Below are 22,606 nucleotides of genomic sequence, written 5' to 3' on the forward strand. Positions count from 1 at the left end.
AAGAAATGGATTTTCCTCACTGTGCCAAACTGCAGCATCAAAAATACTTAATCCACATGAAAAGCACTAGGGGCAGAACTGTGGGCAAAGAATCTGAATTAGTTTTGTGGAATAAAAAGCTTTTCCCATATCCATCCTGGTTAATCCACCCGCTTTTGCAGGGGTTCAGTTTCAAAACTAGTAGCAGGAACTTGACAATGGACAAATACAAAGCAAGCATGCACGTACACAGCCAGAATGCATTGCTTTGAAAATCCAGTTTTAATTAAGATAAATAATAACACAAGAACGCTCTGATTGTTGCTTGGTCATCACCAAATTCTTAGGCTGGGTCTACACTTGCCACGGAAGATTGAACGCGTAGGTTCAGTCTTCTGGGGTGCCATTTCGTACATGTTCAGGTGTTAATGTAGACCCCGGAACTCCTTGTGAGCCACAAGGATTAAGGAATGCCAACAGCAGGAGTGCTCCCGCCGTCATTCTGCAGCGAGGACAGGGATGAATATTGACAGCTGCAAAATCAACTTGTGGTATGCAACTGGTGTACCTAAAATTGTGTAGCAGCCGTCCATATACAAGGTAAGTGTAGACCCAGCCTCAGGGATACTTTCATGGAGATGTGGCGGGAGCAAAGTGAGGACCGCAGAAGACTTGTACACAGCTATCTTCATCAATATGCAGCCATGTACAGAGACCAAGAACCAGATCCCTTAGCTAGTGTAAATTGGTACAGCTCTATTCACCAATTCCAGGTTATATCTGCTGAGGATCTGGCACAGAGGGTCTCAGCTTGCATCTTGAACTGATTGGTTTAGTGGCACAGGACAGATCATTACATTCTAGAACAGTGGCGGGCAACTGGCGGTCCACTGGGGTTCCACTTGTAGTCCACACACCTGCTGTCTACCTCCCTCCCCCACATGCCTTGTTCCATGAATCAGCTGCTCGTGGCTGTTCAAGCTCTGGGAGGGAGCGGGAAGAGTGGGGATGGACCTTGAAACAGCTGATTCAAGGCGCTCTGAAAATGCTGGGAGGGAGGGGAGCAGTAAGAAGTGGCCCAGTGCACAAGAGGAAGCAGAGAGGGGTGCACAGGCCTCAGGTGGAACCCCAGTGGGCCTTTGGCTACAGGTTGCCTACCACTGCCAATCACGTGGCCCACTGAGAGGAAGACGGGCCACACATGCAGCCCACTCACTAGTCTTGGCTGTACATTGCTGTTCTAGAAGGTGCAGTGATTCCAAATAGACCCATTTTCTGACACCACTTAAGTACTTATGAGGCCCTCATTTATGCAAAGTTTGATGAGACTTAACCAAGACGTATCAGGACCTTCCTTGTACCATCTTTTTCCCTTTATTTCACAGTGTATGCTGCGTGAGGTAAACAGACTATTTTCAGCTATTTAAGAACACCAAATAGGAGACAGACAATGTTCCTCTAATCTTTTCCATCCATGTGTGGAATATCTTTTTGTGCATCTAGACATGTGTGAATGTGCACAACCAGTAGAAAAAAAAAATAGACGTGGGAGCTCTGCAGATCAGCTGGATGGCATTTGAATCTCTCCTGCGCAGCCTCACAAGCACACAGGTTACAGGGAACACTGCAGACAGGAGCGCAGGTATTATGCTAGTATTTGAATTATCCACAAAAACATGAGGAAAGCTGCTGTATTACTGTGCAAAATATAAAACTAAGCACCCCCGAACACTGTGTTTTCCAGACCTGAATATAATCCCTGTGTAATGATATTGTCATCTTCTATTTCTCTGAGTTATCTCATCCATAAGAGTGGATGGAGGGTCAGTGTGCCTTCGGCTATGAAAGAAAACCCCACATAATTTACCAGGTGTTAATCTTAATGATCTAACTTCTGGCTGTACATCAATCCTGACATTCAAGAAATGCTTTAGTCTACAAAAATGCAGAAGAATTACCTACAGTCTTCACTTAACTTTGGAGTTTTCACTCACTAGTGGATTGAGTTTTATGGTCTCAAGTGAACATCTATTAGCTATCTTCCTATATTGTGCCTGGCACTACAATTCAGCCAGAAATGTTAAAAAGAAATGAAAAGGACATAGATTCATTCCGTCATCTACCAAAATACATTATGATGCCTCAAAGATGTGAGTCCACAGAGTTTTTGCCTTGTTGAAAAACCTACAAGAATTCATACAAAATGTAAAGTTCTAGATTAAAAGAAGGAAACATCATCTATTTATGTTGGTCAATGTTCTTGGAGTACTGATTGTAGAAGCTAGTTCATTTGCGTTTCAATTCGTAATCACATTTTTCCTTAATTCCACCAAACTAAAGAAGTATTGTCCTTTTGCACTTGGATACAAACATTTTTGGGAGCAGTTATAGTACTGGTAGATTGTTTATGTTCTGGACTACCAAGAAAATATAATAAGAGTTACTACATGAGCCCTGACATTAAAATATATAACTTATCATTTCCTTTTTGAAATAAAGGCCACTTGTAGAGCCTTTTGTGCTCTGGAGATCAGTTTGATTCCCAAAGATGATACTGGTGTTAGAAATATAATTTGGTTTTAAGAAAAGATGCTTCCTGAAAAGACGGAAGGGAGGGAATCAGATTAATTCTGAAACATTCAGAAGACTCATATGCAATGTTACATAAGAACATAAGAACGGCCATACTGGGTCAGACCAAAGGTCCATCCAGCCCAGCATTCCATCTGCCGACGGTGGCCAATGCCAGGTGCCCCAGAGAAGGAGAACAGAAGACAATGATCAAGTGATTTATCTCCTGCCATCCATCTCCTGCACTTGTTCTGAAGGCTAGGGCACCATACTTTATCCCTGGCTAATAGCCATTTATGGACCTAACCTGCAAAAATTTATCAAGCTCTTTTTTAAACCCTAATAGAGTCCTGGCCTTCACAGCCTCCTCGGGCAAGGAGTTCCACAGGTTGACTGTGCGCTGTGTGAAGAAAAATTTCCTTTTATTAGTTTTGAACCTACTACCCATCAATTTCATTTGGTGTCCCCTAGTTCTTGTATTATGGGAAAAGGTAAATAATTTTTCTATATTCACTTTCTCCACACCATTCATGATTTTATATACCTCTATCATATCGCCCTTCAATCGCCTCTTTTCCAAACTGAAAAGTCCCAGTCTCTCTAGCCTCTCCCCATATGGGACCCGTTCCAAGCCCCTAATCATCTTAGTCGCCCTTTTCTGAACCTTTTCTAATGCCAATATATCTTGTTTGAGGTGAGGAGACCACATCTGCACGCAGTACTCAAGATGTGGGCGTACCATAGTTTTATATAGGGGAAGTATGATATCTTTTGTCTTATTATCGATCCCTTTTTTAATAATTCCTAACATCCTATTTGCCTTACTAACTGCCGCTGCACACTGCGTGGATGTCTTCAGAGAACTATCCACTATAACTCCAAGATCCCTTTCCTGATCTGTCGTAGCTAAATTTGACCCCATCATGTAGTACGTGTAATTTGGGTTATTTTTTCCAACATGCATTACCTTACACTTACCCACATTAAATTTCATTTGCCATTTTGCTGCCCAATCACTCAGTTTGCTGAGATCTTTTTGTAGTTCTTCACAATCCCTTTTGGTTTTGACTGTCCTGAACAACTTGGTGTCATCTGTAAACTTGGCCACCTCACTGCTTACCTCATTTTCTAGATCATTGATGAACAAGTTGAACAGGATCGGTCCCAGGACTGACCCCTGGGGAACACCACTAGTTACCCTCCTCCATTGTGAAAATTTACCATTTATTCCCACCCTTTGTTTTCTGTCTTTTAACCAATTCCCGATCCATGAAAGGATCTTTCCTCCTATCCCATGACCGCCTAATTTACATAAAAGCCTTTGGTGTGGGACCGTGTCAAAGGCTTTCTGGAAATCTAGGTATATTATGTCCACTGGGTGCCCCTTGTCCGCATGTTTATTAACCCCTTCAAAGAATTCTAATAGATTAGTTAGACACGACTTCCCTCTGCAGAAACCATGCTGACTTTTGCCCAACAATTCGTGCTCTTCTACGTGCCTTGCAATTTTATTCTTTACTAGTGTTTCTACTAATTTGCCTGGTACTGATGTTAAACTTATCGGTCTATAATTGCCAGGTTCTCCTCTAGAGCCTTTTTTAAATATTGGTGTTATATTGGCCATCTTCCAGTCATTTGGTACCAAAGTGGATTTAAAGAATAGGTTACAAACCACTGTTAATAACTCCGCAATTTCACATTTGAGTTCTTTCAGAACCCTTGGGTGAATGCCGTCTGGTCCTGGAGACTTGTTACTATTCAGCTTATCAATTAACTCCAAAACCTCCTCTAATGTCACTTCAATCTGAGTGAGTTCCTCAGATTTGTCACCTAAAAAGGCTGGCTCAAATTTAGGAACCTCTGTAACATCCTCAGCCGTGAAGACTGAAGCAAAGAAATCATTTAATCGCTCCGCAATGGTACTGTCTTCTTTGATCGCTCCTTTTATATCTTTATCGTCCAAGGGCCCCACTGCTTTTTTAGCGGGCTTCCTGCTTCTAATGTATTTAAAAATCATTTTACTATCGTTTTTTGAATTTTTGGCTAGCTGTTCCTCAAAATCTTTTTTGGCTTTTCTTACTACATTATGACACTTAATTTGGGAGTGTTTATGTTCCTTTCTATTTTCCTCACTAGGATTTGACTTCCACTTTTTAAAAGCTGCCATTTTCTCTCTCACTGCCTTTTTAACATGGCTGTTTAGCCATGGTGATTCTTTGTTAGGTCTCTTACTGTGTTTTTTTATTTGGGGTATACATTTAAGTTGGGCCTCTAGTATGGTGTCTTTAAACAGTTTCCATGCAGCTTCCAGGGATTTTAGTTTAATTACTCTACCTTTTAGTTTCTGTTTAACTAGCTTCCTCATTTTAGTGTAATTCCCCTTTTTGAAATTAAATGCCAGAGTGTTCTCTCTAAACTTTTCCATACATACGCAGAATAATTCTTCTATGTGCACCAAGGCACATGCAAATATGTACCATCATTAGAAATAAACAACCTAGCTGCTGGCACTCTGCTAATCAGCTGAGCGGCAGTTAAATCTCTCTTGACTGACCACACAAGTGCACACCTTACAGGGAACACTGCTCATGTGGTTAAATTACTGACAACCAGTTAAAGAGCAGTTTGTGAAGTAACAACTTGTCATTTCCAGAGATTACCAGAAGGGCACAAGCAAAAGAGGTAAATGTATACAGCATTCTACTTGTAAATAGCATTATTTCATGGCAGAGCCTTACTAGATAAATATGTAGAGAACTGACACTAATCACCCACTTTCATTCCCTTTTGTTGTTGAAGGCAACTGATAGTGATGCCTTTGGACAGGCACTGTGCTTTATTTGAAAAACACACTGAAGTCTGGACAGGCAGCACAATCTCAAGTTTTGTCTACATGAAGCCGCAGTCTGGCGTACAGAGGTCTGAACTGCAACGTAAGCATCCTTCAGTCTGTATAGACTATGGATCACGCCCTTTATAGTTTCAATTGAGGACTTCATTTACAGTGTCTACTGTGACTATGAAGACCCACACAAGAGTGACAGTCCTTGCTGCATCTCTGAACTGCAAAAACCTCAGGTAATTGTGCCTTAACTGCTCCTTGTAGACTCTCTTGGTGAGAACAAAAAGGTAACTCATTTTTGAACTATGTTAACATGAACTAAATACCTTTTACAAAACAAACAAAAAAGCAGTCTTGTAGCACCTTAAAGACTAACAATATTATTTATTAGGTGACCTGGAGAACAACTGATAACTGAGGCTACAGTTACCCTGGTGAGTTTTGCCAACAAAACCCCGTTTTGTCAACAAAACTGATGGAATGTCCACACACAAAAGGTGCGTCTACACTAGAGCGCAATGTCAAAGTAGAAGGCACAACTTTGAAATAGCGAGTGCCACATCTACACACGCTGCACGCTACTCTAAGTTGAAATCAACGTTAGGCATGGAGATGTTGAAACCGCTATCCCTATGAAAAGATGGGAACATCGCCCTACTTCGATGTCTAACGTTGAAGTAGGACATGTGCAGACGATCCACATCTCCCTACTTTGAAATAGCGGGGTCTGCCATGGTGGCAATCAGCCGTTAGGCAGAGACGTGCTGTCCAGCCCCTGTGGGGCTCTATGATCTCTGCACGCAGTGGCTTGTAAAGCCGCACGGACCCAGAAACCCTGTAGCAGGAAGCTGAGACCATGCAGGCAGCAGCTGCGCCACACCGTGCTCCTGCACGGCCCACAGGCAGATGATGGCAACCAGCAAGCCCCCTGAGCAGCCCCAGGGCTCCCAGGCCTCCAGCCAGCAGGGCAGAAAGTGGGGCCCCTCCTGACTGACACCAAGCTCCACAACCTGCTGGGACTCTGGGGTGAGGAGGAGGTGCTCCACATAATGGGGAGCAAGTGGCAGAACACGGATGAGTTCACCCGGCTGGGTGAGGGACTGACCACCCAGAGTTACCCTGCCTGCACTCGTGACCATGTCCACAGCAAGGTCAAGGAGCTCTGGCAGGGTTATGCCCGGGCACGGGACTTTGCCAGCTGGTCAGGAGCTGCCCCCTCTGCTTGCCTCTATTACTGGGAGCTCAGGGCCATCAGGCAGATGCCCGGCTGGAGCTGTTGGAGGGGAGGTCCAGCAACAGCTCCCTCTCCTCGCTGGACCACTTGGATGGTAGCACGGATGGTCCCGGCTCTGGCCCTGGGGGTGCACGGCTGGGCTCTGCTCCCGACTCCAGCTCCACGTCCTGCTTGGGCTCCTCGGCCATGGTGTCAAAGATGGCCGTCGGGGGATGAGGTGTCCTGGGCTTTTGAAAGGGGCTGCTTGTGTGTGTAGATGCTCCCTTTCCACGTCTGGGACAGCCCCTTTTGATGTGTTGCATCACTACTTCAATGTTGAACATCGACAGCACTGGGCACAGCAGGTATGTAGATGCTACATGTCAAAGTAGTGTATTTCGATGTTGATACTTCGGAATACGCTACTTCAAAGTAGCGCTCTAGTGTAGACGTAGTCAAAATGCATGTTGTCAAGTTGCTAAAACTCAGCACTTTTGCCAGCAGCGTTCTGCCTCTCAGCCATGAGGCATAACGTTGCCATTGACAGATTCTGTTGACAAAAACGCTGTGTGGACTCTCTGAGGGGCCTTCTCTCAACAGACGGGGTGTCCAGAACAATGGGCAGCCCTGGCTCCTGTGCTTCTGGGTGCCTCTGTTATCCAGAGAGCAGCCGGGCAGTCTGGCTGCTCTGTCGACAAAGCAGAGAGCTCTTCATATTGGCTGTTGTGCGTGGCTGCACTCTGTCAACAGAAATTTTGTTGGGAAGTCTACACAACTGCTTGTTTTGTGATGTGGGGATATAGACTAACACGGCTACCTCTCTGAGACTAGGTACCTTTTAGTTTGCACCAGTAGAATTTATTGGGGCAGTGAAAGAATGGCAGAATAGCACACTCTATAATTAGCACCCTGCAGTCTGGACTGTAGTCCCACGTAAATCCCACTAGATCGTCAGAAACCAATAATAAAAAGAGAAATTGACTGACTGGTGGATCATCAGTGAAATCAGAATGATTCAGTTATAAAGCAGCAGAGACAGAAAAGAGTAGACATCAGGTAATCTCGCCTTCAGAATGGCTTTTCGAGTCTTAATCTCAGAAGCTTCTTATCTATGCTCAATATTACTCTAAGTTTTACCCAAATGTATGCTATCAAAGAATAATCAGCAAGATTCTCTCACCCATACTAATGGTTGTCATTATGGAAAATGACATTGAGATGAACAAGAGAAAAATAAGATTTCTCATAAATATGGCAAAAAAGACACAGGATATGAGGCCATGAGGCAGAGCACGTTTGTCATTTTCATTTTTTTTCAATACGCGCATTCTAATTCCCTGCCATTGTGCTAAGAAAGAGACAGACGTGGATTTTCTACACATCAGAATTACGAAGAAAATTATCATCTCTCATCAAGAATCCACAGAGAAAATTGCACTGTACTGCTTATCAGAAGGAAGCTCAGGTGGGGGTGGAGGAGGGAGTTTTTAGCCACATACTTGCAAAATACGGTCTCCTTCTCGGATCCGGCCATCTCTGGCAGCAATGCTATTTGGATCAACCTGCATAGGGGAGTATTAAAAAAAAAGGATCATGAAAAGGCCTCAACATCAAACAATGCAATCTGAAGAATTTGTAAAAATGCCATTATTTACACTTCTGAAAACATCTTTCTTCCCAGTCAGATGAACAGGCCAGTTCCACAAATAACCACAGAACGTTGTTATAAAAAGAGTCTGAAGACAGAGAGGTTTGTATGATTTTCAGAACAATATTTTTCCACATGACTGTCAAGCACTAACCTTCAGCTGCCAAACAGCAGATTATTAATGACAGAATTCTCGGGCTCTGGACATTCATTTTGGGCTGAAGTGATTTTGAAGCCTGGCTAATGAGTGGTTGGTATCTCCACACTGCAGGTCTATGTTTGCTTAAGAAGAGGATATGATCTCGTTTTCTGAAGACATTTATTTTTAAATGATTGTATCAACTATCAAGGTGACATTTTCTCTGGATTTTTCAGTTCCCCCAGAATTATAAGAAAAGCAAACAAACAAACAAATGATCTACAGTATGTAGTTCATTGATGCCATACATTGGTTCTGCTTTGAGTTGTGTAATTTAAAGTTAGTTTATTTTAAATAGATATTTACAGCTCCATTTAAAGTTTATCAGAGTCACAATAGCTCATTCCTGAGTGCTCTTCAGAGGGGCAATACTATCTATCACCTTTCCCTTGATGGTTATCTCAACTCATTTATTTTACCTTGTCATGCCAAAAGCTGTTTTTCAAGCAAAACATATTGAGCATCACATTTGGTTTGCAGATTACATCCTGCACAGATATTAAATATTATTTTATTATTGCACATTGGCAGACAAAAATTATTCTGAACTGTTTAATCAACTATGAGAGGCAATACAATTAAAGGTACACAGCGCTGTTGTAGCTTAGTTGGTCTCAGGATGTTAGAGAGAGAAGGTGGACGAAGTAGCAGCTTTTATTGGACTAACTAGTGGAGAGAGACAGACAAGCTTTGAGCTTGCACAGAGCTCCTCTGACCTGCAAAAGATCTCAGTGCAAGCTTGAATGCATCTCTCTCTCTCTCACCAATAGAAGTGGGCCAATAAAAGATATTACCTCACCCACACCTTGTCTCACTAACAGAATTAAATTTGCTTTAACAGAGGGGGGCCAAGAGAGATTCCAAGCAGCACTATAGTCTCTATTTGGGAAAATCAACACAAACAGCCCCTCTAAAGGTGGGTGGTATTAAAAGATCTCTTTATTGTTTTCCCCTCACAAGGCCGAACAGATATTAGTGATACTGCTTACATACCTGTGGGAAGACTTACTCCTCTCAAGTTTTATACTACACACTAATTCTTGATCTAAGACTGTGGGTTTCCCATATGTATCAGTGCTGTTGGCAGTTAGAGAACAATCTTTTTTTTTTCCATTCCCATTTTTACATGATTGATTGACTTTATAGCAATGCAGGACAATTCTTTCTGCTACACTCATTTCACTCTGGGTCTTCTGATTTTTTGTCCAGTGATACTTTGTGTATCAAATTCACTCAGAACAATCAACACCAAGCTTGGGCTCATAAAATCTTTACCTTCTTATATCTAGAAATATTGTGTTCTGTAAAATACTGGTCACTCCACATGAAATTAATGCACTCAAATATCTTTCTTGGCTTAATAAGGCAAAGTGCTAAATACCGACTACAGCCATGGGTTCCTAAACTGGGGGGGCATGAAGAAATTCTAGGTGGCGCGCAAGGTGACTCAGGCCCCCCCTTCATTTCCCCCACCCCAAGAAAGAGCCCACTCTCAGCAACGGAGTCAATTGATTAACCACCAATTGAGTCATTTTTTCAGCACAGGGTCTGTGAGCACCCTGCTGCCACTATAAAAAAGAGACAGCTGTGAAGACCCACGTGGAGTGCTCTCCTGCAAAGGTGAATGCGTGAGTGAGTATAGGTTGGTGGAAGGGGGAGAGGAGGATGGGGGTCTGGGGGTGTCTGGCTGGGGGGAGGGGGTTGGGGTAAGGGCAGGCTGGCAGTGCCTGGCTTGGGGAAGGGAGAGGAGGGAAGGGCCTCAGACAGCTGGACTGTGGCTTGTGGGGTAGCTGCGGCTGGCAGGCAGCTTGTGTGGAGGGGGCTGTGGCTCGGGCAGCTGACCCGGGGCTCGGGGCAGCTTGGGCGACTTACCCCAGCAGTGGGCAGCTCAGGGCTCTGGTGGGCAGCTGGCCCAGGGCTCCAGAACCTGGCCCGCACATCAGGAGGTGGGACTGTGGCTCATGCGGCTAGCTGGGGCTAGGGCAGCTGGCCTGCAGGACTACAGCAGCTCAGGGCAGCAGGCCCATAGCTCGGGGTGGTGGGCTCATGGCTGGTGGGGCTCCAGCTGGGGGGCCCGTGGCTGGGGTGGCTGGCCCACAGCTGGTGGTGCTGGGGGCAGTGGGCCTGTGGCTGGCCAGACCTCGGGTGGCTAGCTGGGGTTCTGGCCAGCAGGCCCGCGGCTTGGGTGGCTGTCCGGGGCTCTGGTGGCTGGCCTGCAGCTCACAGGGCTCCAGCACCTTGGGTGGCAGGATCGTGGCTAGTTGGGGTTCAGGTAGCTGGCCAGGGCTCTGGCCAGTGGACTAGTGGCTCAGATGGCTGGCCGGGGTTCCAGCAGCTGGCCTGTACCTTGCAGGGCTCCAGCAGCTCACGTTGTGGGCCCATGGATGGCAGGGCTCCAGCAGCTTGGGCAGCGGACTTGGGGCTCCAGAGGCTTGGGCCAGTGAGCTAGTGACTTAGGCTGGAGGCTCATGCAGCTTGGGTGGCACCCCTGGCAGTGGATGGCTTGGGTGTGTGGCTGGCCCACCGCTGGTGGGGCTCAGGTGACTGGCCATGGCTTGAGTGGCTCAGGCCAGAGGTTCACAGCGCTCGGATGGCTGGCCTCAGCAGTGCGAGTTGCCAGCTGCTCAGGCAGGTGGCTGGTCCTGGCATTGCAGGGCTTGGGCGGCTCAGTGGGCAGCTTGGGAGGCTGGCAGTGCTCAGGCAGCTGGCCTGCAGTTCTGGTGGCTAGTCCCGGCAGTTCAAGTGGAGGGGCTCGAACAGGAGGCTTGTGGGGCTCAAGAGGCTGGCCCTGGCAATGCGAGGCTCTGAGGGCTTGGGCAGGAGGCTTGCAGAGACGGAGTGGCTGGCCTCAGTAGTCTGAGAGTTGGGCGGGGTCGTGGGGCTTGAAGGGCTGGCCTCGGCAGTGCAGGGCTCAGGCAGCTCGGGTAGGTGGCTTGGGCAGCTGGCCCGTGGCTGGTGGGCCTTGGATGGCTCAGGCTGGGGCTCAGGCTGCGGTTCGGGTGGCTCAGGCTGGAGGCTTTTGGGGCTTGAGTGGCTGGCCTCAGCAATACAGGGCTCAGGCAGCTTGGGTACATGGCTTGGGTGGCTGGCCCAGGGCTCAGGCAGGCAGGCAGCTCTGGTGTCTGGCAAGGGGCTCAGGTGGCTGGCCAGCTGGACCTGCACCAGGCTCCCACAAGGTGGGGGCTGTGCTTTCATAGCCTGGCCAGTCCATAGCTGGCCTCCAGGCTGAGGCTGGCACAGTGTCTAGAACCCCTGCCAGGGCTGCGCTGATCTGCTGGACCTACTGCTCTGGGGCGGTGCCAGCAGCCCAGTTGGTGTGGAGCTGGTGCCCATGTGGCAGGGCCATGTCCAGCATAGGGCTGGAACTATCCTTCGCAGCCCACGGCTGGGGCCCAGAAGGGGTCAAGGTCTGTCAGGAGGTAAGGGGGCCCCAGGGTTGGCGGGGCACTAGGGCTCATGTGGTTGGTACTCAGCTCGAGGGGGCACGGCTCCACTGAGTCACTGGCAGTTTGTGGGGTTGGGGGGTGGTGTGTCTGACTGAGGGGTGGGGGAGTAGAGTGCCTGGCTGCAGAGGGTGACAGTTGGCTGGGGGGGGTGTCATGTGGCGATTCTTGGGGGAACAGAGAGGGTAGTGCATGGGGTCTTGGGGCTTGCCCTGACATTTAAAAGGTGATCTTGGGTGTAAAAATATTGGAGATCACTGCCTTTGAAAAATTTTAAACTTCAAAATTCATACCACAAAATGTTAAATTTAATTTTTTTTTCCCTTTTGACATACAGAGGTATAGGGTCGGTGGGTTGGGAGGCCGAAGAACCATGTAGAAGGCAATGGAGCTTTTCCAAACTTTCTAGCATGCTTACAGGAGGGTTTGGAACTATTCTATCATGGGAGTAGGCAGCCACTCTTGCACGGTTACTGGTGGTGAGTATATATAAGGCAGTGCATAAACATTTGCGATAACTTTTCAAAGTAACTTGTGTCCATTACATTTATTCTAATCAGGAAAATTATTTTTATAGGTTTTTTTAATATATTATGGTGGCAATTAAGAAAAGGAATTATGATGAAGACTACATTAAGCGCGGCTTCACTGTCATAGAAAAAAATGGGATCGATCATACTCAGTTCATAGTATGACACAGTTCTCAGCAATGATGTCTTGAGCCTTCGTCATCTTGAGTGACATTTGACAAAGAACCACAGTGGTTTGACAGACAAACCAAAAGAGATTTTGCTGCTAAACTTCAAAATTTGAAATGTATGAAGCTGGATGCTACTGGAACTTTTCATCAATCATCAGCCAAAGCATTAAAAGCATCTTATGAACTGTCATTGCTCATCGCTAAAGCCAAGAAAGCACATGTAATCAGAGAAATTCTTCTGAAGCCTTGCTTGTTGAGAGCAGGTGATATTGTGCTTGGTGTTGAAAGCAAGTGAAAGCTATCGGAAATTTTGCTTTCCGACAATTCCATGAAATGTTGCATCAATGATCTGGCAGATCATCTTAAACTTCAAGTTGTGAAGGCATTGTTGGCTTCTCCTTTTTCGCAATTCAGTGTGACGATACCACAGATGTAGCACAATGCTTTCAGTTTCTTGTCTACATGCAATTCATTAACAGTGGAACTGTGAAAGAAAAACTGCTTTTTCCGAAGGAACTGATGACACATCAAAGGCTTCTGATGTTATGAAAATGACTTCTGACTTTTTTGAACAAAATAGACTTTCATAGGGAAAACTGGTTGGTGTATGCACAGTTTGGGCTCCAACGATGCTTGGCTCTTGCTCCGGATTTGTGACTTTAGTGAAAGTAAAAAGCCAGCTGTAACCACAATGCACTGTGTCATACACAGACGAGCAATGGCTGCTAAAACACTTCCAGGTGACCCATGTGACTGTTTGAATTTGGCCATCAAAGCTGTCAATTTTGTGAAGAACCCTGCTTTAAATACGAGAGTTTTTGCTGCTCTTTGCGTGGATTTGGGAGCAGATCATACAACTCTTTTGTTTCATTGGGAACTATGGAGGCTTTCCAAAAGCAACATGCTTTCGAGATTATTCAAACTGAAAGATGAAGTGGGAATTTTCCTCAATCAACAGAAAAAAGAAGAATTATATTATGGACCAAACGTTTCTACTTTCACTGGCATAGCTTGTGGACATTTCTGAATCTTTGAACTACCTCAATTTGAAGCTGCAAGAAAACACTGCTGCAAACATTATATCGCACCACTATGTCATTAAAGCCTTTCTGGAAAAATCCAACTTTGGAAATGTCCAACACAAGCTCAAACTCCTAACTTTTCATCTTTTCCAGCATTTTCATCACTTGCTAAAAATGAAGGCTTCCAATAACTTTGTAAAGAGGATGTGAAAAACAAAATTGTGTTTCATCTGGACTGCCTTGCTGATGAATTCATCCGTTATTTTCCAAACAACTTTTCTGGCAAACCCATTAATAAATTAGTACACAACCCATTCAGTGTTGATGTAGATATATTGCCAGAAGTATTGCAAGAAGAAACACTCAAAATAAAAGGTGATTCAAGTGCAAAAGATAATTTTGAAAACCCAAGCTTGGAGGAATTTTGGATAAAATATTTCCCAATGTACTCGAAAGTTGAAGAAGTGCTACTTATTAGTCTTCCATTTTTGTCAATGTACCTCTGTGAAAGTTTAGTCACCTTCAAAATGAAACAAAGAAATTGACTGGATGTCGAAAACAACTTGTGTTGAACACTTACATCTTTCAAACCTAGGCTTTCCCAACTTGTGAAGAAAATGCAGCATCATCCTTTACATTAAATTCATTTTGTTTCTGTGGTTTCTGATATTAAATTACATTTTTATTAAATTTTTGGATCAAGAAAAACTATTTGTGCCTATTTGTATTTTTAAACAACATTTTATATCAATTTTTGTGTTTATTTTAAATTATTAATTGATTTTTTTGTTAAAAGGGGATGGATGATCATTAAAAAGAGGTGGGGGGTGGGAGGGTTTCTCAAGCATCAGAAGCGGGCGGGCGGGGTGATGCCACAAAGTTTGGGAACCACTGGCTTACAGGGAGCTAAATACTCTTACTTCACATTGAAGTAAAAGAGAGTTGAGATTGCTCAGCACTACAGGGTGTCAGGATCAGACCCTCTCTTTGTTTGCTGCTAAAACAAAGAGTGGTTAGACAGATTAGATTTTCCATTGGATTCATCTCCCTGATTGTTTGATGCTCTTCTTACTTCCCCTCTTCTCTGAGCATACGTGATCATTGTAAAAGTAAACTAGACATTGTTCTTGTTAACATGACTGCAGTAATGGCAAAACAGAGAAGTGTGGGAATCAGAACTGTAGCTGACTTTCCACATACTTGTGGGATTTTATTCACATTTCAGAGAATACTCCAACTTTGCACTTTTTCTAACGATGATGTTGTATTTATACAGTCACATTAAACAAACAAGCTGGTAATAATTATATTACTTGGGCAAAATAATTTACTCTCCTAACTCAAAGTGACAAGTGCTGGCTAATTGCCAGCCTTACTTCAGTCAGGTCTCAGAACATGTATTTCTATATTTCCATTGAGTCCTCCCCACCACAACTTTACCTCACTGACATAGATTCCAGTGTCTTCCTCATCATCTGTTCTGTAGCAGACTGTCAGCCCCAGCTTCTCTTGACTGTTAACACGACACAGCTCGACCTCCTGTAAGAAAACATACAGACACCTTGTGGCATTTGTTTTGGGAAGATATTCTGTGGTCGAATGGAGAACTAAGTCACTGACCTTCCATTGGTGAACCCCAGAGAAGCTGTCATAATCTCATTTAATATCATACAATATGAATCCCCATCTGCATTATACCTTTCATTTTGTATTAAGAATCAAAATATGCATAGCATGGGAATTATAGCTGCCTTTGGACAGTCTCAGTCTACAGCATTGTGCGCATTCTTATGAGGAAAAATAAATAAATGCTAAATCTGAGAGAGGGGTAAGCCACATCGGCATAGTTAGGTAAGTCATGCCTAACACCAAGAAATATGGATGTGCACTCATTTTGCAGGACTTTTTTCTTCTTCTTTTTTTTTTTTTTTGGCTTTGGCTTTTGCTTTGGGATGATAGAAGCTGTTTGCAGTATATTAAATCGTCATTTCACTCCGATCACAGCCACAACTGATTTGAAAAACAGCAGACAGGTTGGCTACTCATCTATCGATCCATCACGAATGAGTGTCACTCTCTTCTAACAGCAAGCTAAGTTATAAGGCAAAGCCACAGCCTTCTGTTAATAACATAATTCATCCTACAGCCAGTTCAATGCCATGGCTTAATAGTAGGCGTTGTTAGATAACTGATGGGTGCATCAAGGAATTTTCTACAGAGTTGCTGTGATATCCTCCCTATGACCCTAGGCACTTTTGTATTCACACACTACTGCAATGATTTCTGTACCAAATATGTTTTGTGAGGTATCATTTTAAAACTAATAACACTTGGGCCAATAATATTGTTGTAAAATACATGTAAGAATGCTGCGTGTGAAATTATGGCCACACACTAATTTAATGCTTCAGAATCTGTGACTAAAAGGGATTTAAACCAAGCAGGAGGATAAAACAAAGAGGTTTTCTTCAGACAAAGGAAAGAGGCAGATACATCAAAACAGGTGTGGCCCAACATTAATGGGCTGTTAGCTTGTTGTGGAGGTTGCATCTGGAGAGACAATTAGCATAATAACAGTCACTGGTGGGGGGGTCGCGAACTAGCATGGAGTCTCCTCTTTCTGACCTTGTAGCTCCTTTATTGAGCTTGAACTCATGAACTTTTTCTGGGGTACCCTTCAGAAGACTACATTTCCAAGGCTCACTGAACCTTAAAGAGAGGGGGGAGCAAACCCCTAAGGTATCTTCCACTGTAAGGAGACCACAAAAAAACCAGAACCAAAAACAAAAATAAAACACGCGATTTCATCTCTGTGAAGAGTCCTGGACAGTCAAAAGCTGGAAAGATGATTGTGGATGAGAGAAACAATCCTGAACACAGACTACTGGACTAAATTATACGCTTTTGGATGTGTGGAGGCACAATGCATAGAGGGTGAAGAGGGGAGGTCATATGCACCTCCCAGCATCCGGCCCCCCACAACTCACCATCAGTGCCACACTGCTTTCAGTAAGTGTGGGAGAAATCTCGCCTCTCCCCTGGAGCAGTGCAGCCCTAGCACAGTGCAAGCTACCTACCTCCCCTCTCAGGCCACATGGCTCCAGAGGTGGGAAGGGACTGCCCCTGTACTCACTGAAAGCGGCGCAGTGCTTCCGAAGGAAAAGGCGGGACAGAGGAGAGAAAGAGCAGGGGGAGAGGGGCTTCAGGTGGAGGGAGGTTGCAGAGAGGGGCACAGGGCTGGTGCTGCCCCCACAGTTCTCTCACTTGTTGCCACTGTATACCCTCAGCGATCCGGAGACTTTACATTGGCCTAGGACACAATGACTTTAAAGGGCAGGAAAGATGATCTTGAGATAGGGCACTGCAGTGGGACTCAAAAGCTGAGCTCTTAGCTAAGCAAGTCACTTAATCTAACTTGTGCCTCAGTTCCCCATCTGTAATATAGGGCTATTGTCTCGACCCTCACAGGGATATTATAAGGACACAGTACATTGAAGACTGTCCAGTTCTCATACACTATGGTGGTGGTGATCAAGCTGTGGCTTAGGCTTAGGAACCCAAAGTGGCTCATGTTCCTGTTTAAGTAGAATTGCCAGGGCTGGCAAAGATTTGCTGGGGCTGAAGCCTGAAACCTGTCACATGGGATTGATGCTCAAGTTACAGACCCTCTTCCTAGATTGAAGCCCCTGTACTCTCCTTCTCCCCCGTGCCTGGGTGGTGGGGCTCAGGTTTTTCCCTCCCTACGTACACACACCTGTGGCAATAGGGCTAAGATAGACTCAGGTTTGGGTTGCAATGAAGTCTGAAAACCCCAGGTGAGGAGGCAATATAAATGGCTAGATAAGAATAGTATCAGAGAAGTAGCCGTGTTAGTCTGTAGCTTCGAGAACAACAAGAAGTCTTGTGGCACCTTATAGACTGACATATTTTGGAGCATAAGCTATCGTGGGCAAAGACCCGCTTCATCAGATGCATGAGTGTGTGTGTGTGTGTGTGGGTGGAGGGGCGGGCGAAGGAGGTGGTTTCAGAGGGGTATTTAAAGAATGGAGTCCCAGTAAAAGGGAGGGCCAGAGCTGATAAGGTCTATTCAGCAAGGTGGAAATGGCCCATTATCAATAGTATGTTTCAAAAGAGTCAAAAACAAGTCAGATCAGATGGGGATATGAGCCATTGTCAGAGTCTAATGGGGAGATATTAAGACCCAGGGCAGAGAAGCTGTTTTTGTAAGATGCGAGCCACTCCCAGTCACTGCTTAATGCTTGGTTAATGGAGTTAAATTTGCAAATAAATTGCAGCTCAGAGATTTCTCTCTCCATTTGATTTTTGAAATTTCTTTGTTTCAGGACTGCCACCCTTAAATCTGCTAGAGTGTCCAGGGAGATTGAAGTGTTCTCCCACAGGCTTCTGTACATTACCGTTCCTGATGTCTGATTTATGTTCATTAATTCTTTTACGTAGAGGCTGTCCAGTTTGGCCAATGTCAATTGCAGTGGGGCAATTGCTGGCACATGATGGCATGTCTTATATTAGTAGATGTGCAGGTAAAGGAGCCGCTGATGGTATGGTTGATGTTAGGTCCTGTGATGATGTCACTGGTATAATATGTGAGCAGAGTTGGCAGCAAGGACCATTGCAGGGGCTGGTTCCAGGCCTACAGCCACTGGTTTGTGATTTGTAGTGGCTGGTGAGGATTTGTTTAAGGTTGGCAGGCTGTATGTAGGCGAGGACAGGCCTGCCTCCCAAGATCTGTGAAGGTGAAAGATTATTGTTCAGGATCAGTTGCACTGATGATGTGTTGGAGAGGCCTAAGGTGGGGGCTGTATGTGATGGTCAGTGGTGTTCTCTTGTTCTCCTTGTGAGGCCTGTCTTGTAGCAGGTGGCTTCTGGGTACCCGTATGGCTCTGTCAATCTGTTTCCTCACTTCCTTAGGTGGGTATTGTAGTTTGAGGAAAGCTTGGTAAAGGTCTCGTAGATGTTTGTCTCTGTCTGATGAATCAGAGCAAATACAGTTGTACCTTAGTGCGTGGCTGTAAACAATGGATCATGTAGTGTGCCTTGGATGGAAGCTGGAGGCATGCAGATAAGCATAGTGGTCCGTGGGCTTTCCGTATAGTGTGGTATTTATGTGATTGTCACTTATCTGCACAGTAGTGTCCAGGAAGTGAATCTCTTGTGTGGACTGGACCAGGCTAAGGTTGATGGTGGGGTGGAAACTGTTGAAATCACGGTGGAACTCTTCAAGAGACTCCTTCCCATGGGTCCAGATGATGAAGATGTCAATGTAGTGCAGGTAGAGGAGGGGCGCTAGGAGATGAGAACTGAGAAAGCGTTGTTCCAGGTCAGCCATAAAAATGTTGGCATACTGTGGGGCCATGCAGGTGCCCATAGCAGTGACACTGATTTGAAGGTATAATTTGTCCTCAAATCCGAAATAGGTGTGGGTGAGGACAAAGTCACAAAGATCTGCCAGCATTTGTGCCTCAGTCTCATCAGGGATAATGTTTCTAACAGCTTGGAGTCCACCTTCATGTGGGATACTGGTGTAAAGGGCCTCTATGTCCATGGTGGCCAGGATGGTGTTTTCAGGAAGGACACCAATGGAATGTAGTTTCCTGAGGTAGTCAGTGGTATCCTGAAGAAAGCTGGGGGTGCTGATAGCATAGGGTCTAAGAAGAGGGTCCACATATCCAGACAATCCTGTGGTGAGGGTGCCAATGCCTGAGATGATGGGGCGTCTGGGATTCCCAGGTTTATGGATCTTGGGTAGCAGGTAGAATAAACCTGGTTTTGGTTCAAGGGGTGTGTCTGTGTAAATCTGTTCCTGTGTTTTTAAAGGGAGGGTCTTGAGCAGATGCTGTAGTTTCTTTGTGTACTCCTCAGTGGGATCCTTGGACAGAGGCTTGTAGAATGCAGTATTGGAGAGTTGCCTGGCAGCTTCTTTTTGGTAGTCTGTCCTATTCATGATGACAACAGTGCCTCCCTTGTCAGCCTCTTGGATGACAATGTCAGAGTTGTTTCTGAGGCTGTTGATGGGGTTGCATTCCCCATGGCTAAGGTTATGGGGTAAGCGATGCCACTTTTCCACAACTTCTGCCTGTGCTCGCTGGCGGAAGCATTCTATGTATAGGTCCATTTTGACCATCGGGGGAGTCCATGAGGAATTCTTTTTCTTGTATCGTAGGCAGGAGGGTACCTGTGGGTCAGTGCGCTGTTCTATGTCATGTTGGAAGTATTCCTTGAGTCGTAGATGGTGAAAGAAGGCTTCCAGATCACCACAGAACTGTATCAAGTTTGCTTGGGTGGTGGGGCAGAAAAAGAGTCCTCAAGAAAGTGCAGATTCTTCTGCTGGGCTGAGTGCATAGTTGGGTAGATTGACAGTATTGCTGGGTGAGTTAAGGGTACTACTATTGTAGCCCCATGTGGAAAGTAGGAGTTTAGATAGTTTACAGTCCTTTTTCTTCTGTAGAGAAGAGAAATGTGTGTTGTAAATCTCCTGTCTTGTTCTAGTAAAGTCCAGCCATATGGAGGTTTGCATGGAAGATTGTTCATTTATGAGGGTCTCCAGATTTGAGATCTCTCTTTTGATTATGAGAAATCTCTGAGCTGCAATTTATTTGCAAATTTAACTCCATTAACCAAGGATTAAACAGAGACTGGGAGTGACTCACAGCTTACAAAAACACCTTCTCTGCCCTGGGTGTTGATACCTCCCCATTAGACTCTGACAATGGCTCATATCCCCCCCTCTGATCTGACTTGTTTTTATCTCTTTTGATACATACTGTTGATAATGGGCCATTTCCACCTTGCTGAATAGACCTTATCAGCTCTGGCCCTCCCTTTTACTGGGACCTCATTCTTTAAATATCCCTCTGAAACCATCCCCCCATGCATCTGATGAAGTGGGTCTTTGCCCACAAAAGCTTAGCCTCCAAAATATCTGTTAGCTTATAAGGTGCCACAAGACTTCTTGTTAGATAAGGATAGCTCTTTCTGGGCCAGCACATCACCATATTACTGCCTCTGGATGATTATGACTTACAATGACAATTTTACCAATGTTTTGCATGGCATTTTGGTTTTTATTACAGAAATTTTGTGAAGGGGCACGTCTGATTATTGTATTTTGGTTCCTTTCTCGGTACATAAGATCACAGGTGCACAGAATGTGTCATAGAAACTGTATAAATCTGAGTCTTGATTTAAGACAGTTCATGTTTTAATAAGGTAATAAGAGAATTAAGGGAAAAACTATCAGATTGCTTTTTCTTAGAATGGGTAGTTGCTTTAAGTACTGGCTTTTATGTTGATGAGGGGAAAGGGCACATGCTATATGGCAGGTTTTATGGTAGGAAGCTGAAATCTCATTTCATGAAAAGAGAATCTCTGACCGCAACCTGATTTTGGCATTAGGAGTGAAAGTATGTAGACTGAATAGAGGCCTATTCAAACCAATAATAACTGATGCCTCCAGAGGGAAAAAGAACACTTGACTAGAATGGTGCCATTAGGAAGGAATTACAGTAACAAAACAGCTTCAAATTACACCAACAAGGCACATTTTTAAAGAATAAAGAAGCTTTTGGTCCCTTGGAGGCCTATAAGGAAACCTAAATACACTATAAAGGACAGAAACTGGGAACTTTAAATCAAGGCAAATGAGGAGCTGTGCATAAGCTGAAATCCACTGACTTTCGTTGTCCTGCCAACAAAACCTCCAAAACTGCCTGAACTGAGAATGGATGGGGACCCAAAGAACCGCTTGGAATATAATTTCTTCAGGGTACAGTGACCTTGAAGTTCTTTTGGGTGATTGATCTCAAAATACTTTGTAGAATACAGCTGGATGAATGTTTCATTGGAAATGAACTGAACCCTTGTAGAAGATGTTGGTTAAATGAGCAGAATTTAGGTTACAAAACAAATGAACATGGACACTTTGCCTGTTCGGGTCTTGGATTATGAAAAGCTTGTTAGGACTCAGTGTAAGTGTAACAAGTCCAGAGACGCCCAGCCCCTTGGCCTAGGGCGGGCGGCAGCAAAGGGGTTAGAGCACCAGCCTGTACTCAGTTCGGGTGGTCAGCGGCTCACCGCTACACCACCACACAGGCCCCAGCCCTCAACCTAGGGCGGGGCCGCAGTTCACAAGAGTAGTATAGTTCTGGGCCCAGCCCTCAGTCCAGGGCAGGGCAGCAGTTCACAGGTACTAGCACCGTTCTGGGCCCAGCCCTCAGTTTGGGGCGGGGCAGCAACACAAGGTTTAACCACAAGCCCAGCCCTCAGTTTGGGGCGGGGCAGCAACCCAAGGGTTTAAACACAAGCCCAGCCCTCAGTTTGCGGCGGGGCAGCAACCCAAGGGTTTAAGTGCAGGCCTAGCACAGGCTGGCCCTGTCAAGGAGGGAGGGGTAGGGGGTCGCAGGCCCTCCCACTCCACTGCGACCCGGCCCGGGGCCCTGGGGGTCGCTCACATGCAACCCCGGCAGTGGGGATCCAGACCGCAACACACTGCCATTAGTTCGTGAGCGTCGTTCCCCGGGCCACTTCCTACCTCACCCTCTGCTGGCGGAAGGTCCCAGTCCATCTGGTCAAGGGGTCCCCCTAGGTCGGTCTCCTCCAGGTCATCCACCTTTGGGGGCTCTGGCCAGTCGTCCATAACAATGTCGTTAGGGTAGTTGGGCGGCGGTAATACAGGAGACCCGAGGCGATCCTGGGTCTGAGTGCTGTAAGGATCCGCCGGGACTCTGGGGCAGCCCGCTCCTGGGGCCTCTTCCAAGGCGGGGGGTCTCCGCCAGCGGGAAGGTCCTGGTAGGTCTGGGAAGTCCGGGTAGTCTCCTTGGGGCATATGGACCCGGGATTGCTTGGAGCCTCTGGGGGCCTGCTCCTCCGGCCTGGCCGGGCGGCCGCAGGCCCTCTCCCTTTGGTGCCGAGGAGCTCGTGCAGGCACGTCCTCCCTGCCCGGAGGCCCAGGCCCGAATGGGTCCTGAGTCCC

General features: G+C 45.6%; 1 protein-coding gene across 2 annotated transcripts in view; it reads right to left on the minus strand.

Moving 5' to 3' along the window:
* Window positions 1-22,606, minus strand: part of PDZRN4 (PDZ domain containing ring finger 4) — a 442,005-nt gene that overhangs the window by 9,563 nt on the left and 409,836 nt on the right. For both annotated transcript variants that reach the window (XM_074984079.1, XM_074984078.1), the window contains exons 6-7: window positions 15,058-15,156; window positions 8,105-8,167 (exon numbers count right to left, since the gene is read on the minus strand). In XM_074984079.1, coding sequence (XP_074840180.1) covers window positions 8,105-8,167; window positions 15,058-15,156 — 162 coding nt within the window. The remainder of the gene's footprint in view (window positions 1-8,104; window positions 8,168-15,057; window positions 15,157-22,606) is intronic.

This window comes from Carettochelys insculpta, chromosome 1, assembly GCF_033958435.1.
Source record: "Carettochelys insculpta isolate YL-2023 chromosome 1, ASM3395843v1, whole genome shotgun sequence".
Lineage (NCBI taxonomy): Eukaryota > Metazoa > Chordata > Testudines > Carettochelyidae > Carettochelys > Carettochelys insculpta.